The sequence below is a fragment of the Macrobrachium rosenbergii genome, chromosome 23 (assembly GCF_040412425.1).
Source record: "Macrobrachium rosenbergii isolate ZJJX-2024 chromosome 23, ASM4041242v1, whole genome shotgun sequence".
NCBI classification, from domain to species: domain Eukaryota; kingdom Metazoa; phylum Arthropoda; class Malacostraca; order Decapoda; family Palaemonidae; genus Macrobrachium; species Macrobrachium rosenbergii.
In genome coordinates this window covers 39,094,469-39,104,381 of record NC_089763.1, presented here as the reverse complement: position 1 = coordinate 39,104,381, position 9,913 = coordinate 39,094,469, and the positions used below count along the sequence as shown (strand labels likewise).

At 36.1% G+C, this 9,913-nt stretch overlaps 1 protein-coding gene across 1 annotated transcript in view; it reads left to right on the top strand.

The window, feature by feature from the left end:
• Positions 1-263: 263 nt before the first annotated feature.
• The window catches only part of LOC136851521 (metalloprotease TIKI1-like), a 504,849-nt gene continuing 495,199 nt past the window's right edge, over positions 264-9,913 (top strand). Inside the window, exon 1 of the mRNA XM_067125751.1 lies at positions 264-988. Within this exon, the coding sequence (XP_066981852.1) occupies positions 932-988 (57 nt within the window). The 5' untranslated portion in view covers positions 264-931. The remainder of the gene's footprint in view (positions 989-9,913) is intronic.

The following is a 9,913-nucleotide window of genomic DNA, read 5'->3' as shown; positions in this document are numbered from 1 at the left end:
AGTGTTGAATTTTTGACCCAGGTGTTGGGGTGCATTCTTGAGGGTTAAAAACTCGCATAGTCAACTACTGTAGTTCATTAGATGAAAATGATGAGCCTGACCTCCACGAAGCCACACACACACACGCACACACACACACACACACACACACACAGAGAGAGAGAGAGAGAGAGAGAGAGAGAGAGAGTCCAGTCTTAGAGCGTACGAGTGACGACGAGTTCCATAGCCTGACTCTGACTCTGGTCAATCGTCATCTCAGAGTTAGTGTGCTGTGAGCATTGGTGAAGAGAGGTAGTTTCACTCCTCGCTCCGCGGTAGTGGTTGTGAGGCGCACCTGTGGTTGCCTTGTTATGCACTTGCCGTTCAAGTTCAACCATTCACGAGTGATAATCAAGTGTACAGAAATGAACGGCATTTTGTGAATGGCGCCCTCCATTTCCCGATGAAAGCAACGTTTGCAAAGTTTTTACCGAGGCGAAAATAAGGCCAAACTTGACAAGCGAAGAGAGAGGGCAGCGTTGGGCATCTTCTGATTTTTATACTACCTGGGGAGGAGAGAAAGAAGAAGACGAAGGAGGAGCCTTCTTGTGCCATATGACCTTTCGTCGAAAATCCATATTTGCGTCTAGATAATGATAAATCCCATGGTGTTTTGTAAGTGGACAGGGATTCACATGCACGCTGTGTGCTGTGTGTCATGCAGTGTTTTCTTCAGTTTACCCACGTGAATTAGCGCCACGGAAGAGGAGGAGGAAGAAGTAGAAGAAGAAAAGTTTCTTCAGTAACGGCGTTCCGAATTTTTGTTTTTTCATTGAAGTGTTGCCATTTTCTTTTTTTCATGTCTTGAGGTTTTTTTTCGTAATTGAGGAAAAGTGTTTTGGCGGTGTGAAAAGTTGTTGTAGAACGAGCTTTTATTTTTAGTGAAGGAATTATGATTGGCGCTATCAATGGAGGCTTTTTGTGGTGGACAACGAAATTATTGGTGGTGGTAAGTGTTTTTCTTTTTTGTCGTTATATTTTTCCTCGTTTCTGTTTTTTCGCGGTATAGAACTTTTCATGGGAACACCTGTAAGCTTTAAATTACAAATGCATGAACTGTCTCTCAGCTTCCTTATTTTCACATTTCCTAGTGCTCATAAATAATACTGTCAAATCGATTTATATATTTTTCCCATATTACCCTTTGCTTTGAGAGAGAGAATCTGAGGATACGCCCACTTTTGTTCACGCCGCGGCGCCAGTGATTGTAGGTCTAGCTGCTCCAGCTTATTCTTTTTACCGGGTTACATTAGCCTATCAGTATTTCCTTAGCTTGCCTTAGGCCTGCTGTTGAAGTACTGGTGTTGCAATTTTTAATGTCAGTCTAACTTTGTTTCCATTATTCCAAGGTCATCATTTTATTTTAATTAAACTTTTTATGAGTATGAGGATGTATAAAGAGATGTGATATATCGGGTGAAATAATTATAAGATTCGATTCGACGTACGAGGTTATTGCTTACTCTGTTTAACAAAGGTATATCCTACTCAAAACCCTTGTTATAGTTTTACTAATAAATATATGATCAGTGTTGTAATTAATATTTGTTCATGAAGTTTGGCTCAATATGAAATTCTTGTTGCCTGGAAAATAGAAAGTAGGAGTTCACACCGATGTTATTATTACAGTTAATGAAATTAATTTAACTTATTACCATTTAACTTAGCCTTTAAGCTCGTACTTAAAAATTATATCCTGATTTGTCATCTTTGACCATTAGTTGTCAAACATATTAAGCTTTACGATAAAGGAACTGTTTAGCTGTGTATATATGAAAAGAATCTGGCCTTTCAGGGTCAAAGTTGGTAAACTATGTTTTTAGTGGACTATTGACCTAATGAATTAGCCCATCGTCTCATATATATATATATATATATATATATATATATATATATATATATATATATATATTATATATATATATATATATTAAGAAAAATAGACACCCGATGGACAAGGACCTCCAAAAGTAGACAAGGAAAAAATGAAGTTAATCCTTGACTTTTTAAAATCCTATTTAGAATTTCATTCGTTCACTAGATGTGCGGTTGTTTTATATGTAGAGGCGAGTTATCAGTAGGTTTTAATAACTGTAAATTATATCGTATTCAGCACTTAATTTATATTAGTTTACACACACATAATATATGTATGTACCGTATGTATGTAAGTAAGTATATATCAAACAACATTGTTCCCTAATCCAGTCAACCCATTCCGTTTCCTGTAGAGAACTACTGTATATATTCGTGTCAATTTTAAATAAGATATTTATTTACTTACTATGTTGGTAATTATTCAGGAAAGAAAAATATGTGAAATATTTGAGGTACTATGTTACTGTCTTTAACTGCCTTCACGTAATCGTCGTGAAGATAGGAGCTTCTTCATATAATCATATGGAGTATCCTTGGGACTACTATGGTATAACACCATCCGATTTACCTTTATCAGAATTCGTTATTTAAGATTTGGTGTTTTTTTTTTTTGTAAGATTTCCTGTAATGGGATAGTTAGTAATATAATTGCCCAAAATATTAAAAGTGTTTGTGGAAAGGTAGACTAGATAAACTACGGTTTCATGAACTTAAGTAATTAGGCTACCTAGGCGTGAGAAGTTAACGTAGCTTGAGCAGTTTGAGAGACAGTATTGTATTCTGCATGCAGTTTTTATTTTAGCATTTTTGCATTGTATAAAGTAAACGCTTAATAAAAATCTCATTCAATTATTGCGGCTTGATGGAAAGTTCGTCTGGCGGGAAGCGGGTGAGTTCGGTGAGTTGGCTGTTATGCATTTGTGAATTTATTATAATTTTGGGGAAGTTGCTCGGTATTATTTGTTTCTAAGAGCATAAGAAATTGTTCTATCAGCTTTTCCCGATGATAAGTCGACGAGTTTATTAACGAAAGCTTGGTTGCGCAATCGGCTCTCGGCATTGCTAAGTCGAAATTTGGTTGCTTAGTCACCTACCACATCTAGACTGATAACTAGCCATCTTTAAATTTAACATATTGCCTCTTATGGCCATAGTTTTAGTATTTATATATATATATATATATATATATATATATATATATATATATATTTATATATATAAATATATTTTTTACTAAAATATACATATTTTTTAATGGAATGCATGTATTGTACGGTAACTATAGTTGTGAAATGTAGGCTTAAAACAATCCATGCTGAAGTACAGCAGATCTGCCTATTATGGGCTCACGTCATGAGGTATATACCAATTAGCAATGAATTAATAAACAGAATTAGTGAAAGGCTTTAATCGTATAATAAATTATGTTAATACATCTTGATGATGGCCAAAGCCTTCTCTGCATTGCTAAACTTTTACAAATTCATTGTTAGTAGTGTGGATTCGTTAAATCAGAAGTCTCCGCCCTTTAAATGTCAGCGCAGTTGAATTGACGACAAGGATAACGGCTCCTTTTTTTACGGTAGGCTGATTTATGCCTAACTGCGCTGACATTTCAAGACTGGTAGGCGTATCCATGGGCAGTTCTATGGTTACAATGAAAAACCACTGCTACTGTAGATGGTACTAGCTGCTGGCTAGACGTTACTAAACGTGGATAGGCTAAGTACGGGAGTAAAGTGGGAGTTTTGTTTTGCCATGCAATGCCTTCGGTAAACTCCAGGAGCTGCTCACGGCGCCGTATTAGCCTAAGTTAGGGAAGGTGTAAGGAGGTCGTAGTTATTTCCGGCACTGGCAAGCTTCCTTTATCTTGAGTGATGGAAGCGAGCTGAGTCATGGGTAGGCTAAATGTTTTTCTATGATTTTTTTTTCCTCTCACTTGTAGCTGATATTAGGTAGGCCTGAGTCTTCCGATGTTCAGATATTGAAATGATTATATATATATATACACACATACACACATGTATGTTAATATATATAGATATATATTATATATACATGTATGTGGGATCTTTCTAGATAGTGGTCAAGGGTTTTCTAGGACGTTAATACTAATATTTCTTGGGGTAATTATCTGTAAGATATTTACAGTTTTGTTTATGTTTTTACGGTAATCCCCAAGGGGCTGATTGTACTAAACACGCCGCAGAGGTGGATACATACCGGGTTAAAACCCTTGGGGGTCACTATCTAGGAAAGATCTCGTAAGTGCATGTATATATATGTGTATATGTACGTGTATATATATATATATATATATATATATATATATATATATATATATATATATACATATACACACAGTATATTCTTTATCTACGAAGGTATATCCACGATGCGCTTCGTGTGTGGATAGGCCTATTTTACACCGGCTGATTTACCGAGTTGTCATATTTTGATAGGGGCCCTTAGTCATTAAGGGTCACACGGGGTTAGAAAGATAGCTGTAGGCCTTAATCGAGGTCATCCATCCCTTTTGCCGTTCACTCAGTTAATTGAGGCCCCTTACTTTTGGGGGCGTTCATTTTTATATAGTTTGTTCTTGTTTTCTTTCTGTTTTTTTTTTCTGAGTTATTCTGTATCATTTTTATTATATTTATATATTACTTTAGTGCAGCTGCAGCTTTTATTAAGGGTTAGGGTTTTCGAAGATTTGGTGCGGTACTCCCCGAGTACCGATGAATAAAATAGAATAAATGAATCTATTATTATTATAATTTTTGTCCTCTATCAGAGTCATCCTATGTGACTGGGTTGTTTTTATAGTGTGGGGTTCCGGGTTGCATCCTGCCTCCTTAGTAGCACATCACTTTTTTTCTTCTTCTTCTTCTTCTTCTTCTTCTTCTTCTTCTTCTTCTTCTTCTTCTTCTTCTTCTTCTTCTTCTTCTTCTTCTTCTTATTATTATTATTATTATTATTATTATTATTATTAGAAGAATTATTATTATTATTATTCAATTTTTGTGCGTCTTGTGGTCTCACTTTTAATTGGTTTGTATTTTATATTTGTACCTATCTCTTTTCCGTATTTAGTTTTGTCTTCTGTTACATCTTCCAGATGAACGCCATATTCTTCGGAAGCTTGAATTTCAAGCCAATGGCCCCTGTGGGCTTGTTCCGTATGAATGTGGTTCATCTTCTAAATAATCTTAAATAATAATCAACAATTACCGTAACTCCTCTCCAGTTTGCTCTCACGAAGTGGATTTATCGCCATCGACTCGTTATTCCCGGAAGCGAACACGAAATACCCATTACCCGGTATATAATGGTATTTAAAAGTTACTTACTGCGACAAATTGGGCTTTGTGGGGGCCATGAAAGTACGTTTTTTTTTTTTTTTTTTTTTTTTTAGCCCAGGCAATCACCTTCCATCATTATAATTGAAAAGGTTTGCCGTACACCTTGTTATCTTTGCCTGGGAGGTGATGCTGTAAATCTAATCTCCTGGGATTTATTATTATTATTATTATTATTATTATTATTATTATTATTATTATTATTATTATTATTCTATGGTATGGATGAAATGTTGATAATGATCTGAAATCCAGAGACTTGCTCGATCGATATAATTTTTTTGTGGTCTCTGGATAATTATTTCTCTCTCTCTCTCTCTCTCTCTCTCTCTCTCTCTCTCTCTCTCTCTCTCTCTCTCTCTCTCTCTCTCTCTCTCTCTGAGCTTTTTTAACAAAGTAGGAATCCTTACTATGTTTCCCCCATATAAAGTTCAGTTGTACATGTTTCCATAAACGCTTTTTCCAAATACTATCATTTAATATATTTTTTTATATTATTGCTCCATATTTTCTTTCCTTTTACAATTGCGATTGATACATGTTCCTGTTATTACTCATCCATTGTGTTTTTCCATATGCGGAAAACGATTGTTCCAATGCTCTGGATGCATAATCCTAGCTACGAATGTGTGAGTGCGTTCTTGTGTTGATAATTTAGCGATTTTGTAGTAAGAGCAAATAAATTATAAATATATTTTATTCTTAAGTCTGTCAGTTTAACATTGACGGGTGTAGATTAAATACTTATTACAATAATAAACCCTGGTAGGGTCGTACACTCAATGCCGTGCTAATTAATTTCGGGATATGTTAAAAAGCTTGGGTTCACTTTAAACGTTTAGTATACAGGGTGAAATTAGAAATATTTTATTTATAAATATTTTTTCCACTTTGAAAACGTTAAAACTCCTTGCTCACATTCAAAAACTCTTTCACATTAAAAGTCCTTATTGAATATTAAATATCCCTTGTCCACATTAGTAAACATCTTCAGTTCAACTGTTAAAATCCCTAGTCCTGTTGTTGTTGCATTGAATTGTTGTAATGCCAGCACAGTGTGCTTTTTGTTGTGGGGGGGGCGGTTTATATATGGCATTTCTTGTGCTGCATATATGGAAGAAAGAAATTTTCTTTTCTCGGTAATATTTACCCTTTCCGGACGTCGAAAATACCGCAAATCTTCTACATTTCTGGTTTCCTGTTGGTATAATTTCCTCCGATATTCCGAAATCGCGTTCTATTTGTTTTTCGGAAGAGCTGAAGAAGTTAGGCTGGACAATTGGCATTAACTCGTGTTTCCTTTTTAGGCCAATCGGCCGAAGTAGAGATTTCGTTATCTTGTGTGTCGCGCGCAATGATGGATTGGCGAGCGTTGTCACTTTGCTTCTCTCTCTCTCTCTCTCTCTCTCTCTCTCTCTCTCTCTCTCTCTCTCTCTCTCTCTCTCTCTCTCTCCCTCTTCCCCGTGCGCAGTGTTGATATGCCTTTATATATGTATGTATGTTTGTGTATATATATATATCTATATATATATATATATATATATATATATATATATATATATATTTATAATGTATTTATAATATATATACATTTATATAATATATATATATATATATATATATATATATATATATATATATATATATATATATATATATATATATATATAAACAAACTGTGTTGTATGGTGACTACTATAGGAAAAACTTGCGTACCTCTCCAGTCAAGCATCGTCAGATCGAGGTCAGAATCTTAAGGAATTTCCTAAATGATTCCAAACTCGGACTGAAAATCCAGGGCGAGTGATTCAGGACAAACGGACAGTCCGCAACAGTCCCACACCCTAGCTGAGAAGCCGCCGTAGAGCCTTGGTTGGCGATTTCACACGTGGACCCTATCATACGACCTCTTAACATCCGTCGGGCAAACCTCGTCCCATCTCTGATCTGTGGAAATCAGTAAGCCTCGGGTTTTGGGATTCTCTTCCTGCTTCTGGTTTTTCATGATTCCGTAGCGTTTCTTAAAGAAGCAGGTCGATTGCCTCCTTCATGGTTAGGCCCGTCTCTTCGTTTTCCTTTTTCTGATTTTCTTTGGGCGTGGGCTAAAGACGAGCGTAAGGTTGCCCTCCCAATGATATTTGTACTTTAGAAAAATAATCAGCGGTGAAGATGGAATTCTGAAGATAGGTAGTGTAGGTTAAGGCGGTTTATAAGACGCTAGAGAACAGTGAGTAAAGAACAACACTCCTCACAAGGACTTATATATTCAACTTTAATCTGCGGGAGGTGAGGAGAAGAAATATTTTATTTTGGTACCTATAGCTTAGTAGAACTTTACTAAACCCGTGATGTTATCTTGCAAAGACACGCTGTTTCATTATAAAACCGACACGCTGGTACTGGTAGGTCTGGGGGTTCAATTTCTAAATTCTCAGATATCGTTCGAAAAGTAGAAGGGACGCTGGGCAGAGAGAATTAATATTTAAATAAACCAAGTTTCGCCTTCTTCGTTAGAAGCTTTCAAAGAGGGCTGGGAAGGAAGGTAGATCATCTGTAAATTAGTAGGTAAGAGATCATTGACAAAGTAGGGAAAATGGAAAGATTAGTAGCCCCACCGACTGTATCAAGAGTGGCCTCTGGTCACAGTAAGAAACTAGAAATGAGACTGGAATGTGTATGTGTGTATACATAAAGACTTGAAAACAAATCGGAAGTTGCTGTGTGTGTGTCGAGCCTTTCTGAAAAATCTTGTGTGGGAATCGTTGACTTTCTTAACTTTGTCTCAAAATTAGGCTCCTTAGGGGGTTAGTGCCTTCAGTGCACCGCACGTAGTGTTCTGTATGTATATCTTAAGGTTCTTTGCAGCGCCTCTTCCGGCCCCTAGTTGCAACCCCTTTCATTCCTTTTACTGTGTCTCCCTTCATATTCTCTTTCTTCCGTCTTACTTCCATCCCTCTCCTAACAATTGTTTCAGCATTATCTTCAGCGTTTAATGACTTAATAGGCCCAAGCGCTTGACCTTTGACCTAAATTTTATATTTCATCCATCCATTCGCAAAGTTTTGGAAATCTCTCACTGCTTCCGTTATTCCAGTCACGCTTACATGAATCTTGAGCCCTGCTCTTTCTCCTCTCTGTGTATTTTTTTTTCCATCAGACTAAAGATTCCCCGTTCCGTCGGCCTTCACATGACTTTTCTCTTCACTGCTCGCGTCCGCATTTCGAGCACAAGGGTGTTTTGCCCGGAATTGTTCGGTTTCCCTGTAAAGTACTCATTCCTCCTTGACCAGTTTCTAAAACAGGGAGTCATTGTTGTTGAAATTTATATAATGAGTGATAATAAATTTCTTCGGTTAAAGTTTATTAATTTTTTGTGGGGTCTTTTTCGGTTAAAAAGTAGCGCTTAATCACCACGCGAAGTCTGAATTATTCAAATTAATCTTTATTTTTACTTTTCATGCCGAATTGCGCATCATTGTTTAATTTTCGGTAGCTTAGGTTCTGTGCAGCCTTACCACAAAGTCATAAGGTTATTTTCTCTTTTTTTTTATTTAATGTTATTGTAACCATATCTGCAAATGAAAAAGTCGAGTCGCTTGAAAATCCTTTATTTTTTTATTTTTTTTTATTTTTTTTTTTTGCAAAAACTTTAATTCAGTCGCAGGCGTTTGAGAAATATTGCTAATTGTATTTAATTGTGTGAAGGTAAAAGTTTCTTTATAATTATACAATTTAGGTTCTGATTGCACATGCTTTGTACATTTACTTAATGTCCTCGTATGTGAATTTAATAGATGTTAGAACTAGCCTACCTAGGAGATGTTTCTAAGCCTCTTGCTTCCTAATGCAGTTTTCTTCCTTTTGTCTTTTATTTATTAGGAAACTAATGATTATTTATCCATTTGTTGCTCACAGCAGACTGTGTCCTTTATTTTATTTGATTTAATAAAACCCAATACCAGAAAACAAATCAGGGGTTTATGTTACTGCCAACAGCCGTTCAACTTTTCTTTATGCAATAAGATTTTATGCAAGTAGAAGATTCAGTCAGCATGTGTGTCTTACAAATAGTACAATAAATACACTGAGCTTAAAGTGACTATAAACTTGGAAATCACATATATACCAAAAATTCTGTAAACGTAGAAATTCAGTCATTCAAGCGCTTGTGTTTCCTAGAAGAGTCTATGCAAGTCGAAGAATCAGTCAGTATAGCCTACATATCTTACAAATATTGCAATAAACACTCTTAAGCTTAAAATGAATATGAACTTGAAAATCACATATAGGCGATGCCAAAAATTCAAGCGCTTGTGTTTCCTAAACAGTCTACAATCCGTCTCCCTTTCTTTTTAGTTTTCTGTAAAAGAAAACTATTGTGACGGGTTTGACTTTGTCTTTGTCTGTCCGCCCTCAGATCTTAAAAACTACTGAGGCTAGAGGGCTGCAAATTGGTATGTTGATCATCCACCGTCCAATCATCAAATATACCAAATTGCAACCCTGTAGCCTGAGTAATTTTTACTTTATTGAATGTTGGCCATAATCGTACTTCCGGCACCGATATACAGTAGGTACCAACAACACAGTCCACCACCGGACCGTGGCTGGGTTTCATGGGCCGCTCCTGAGAATTT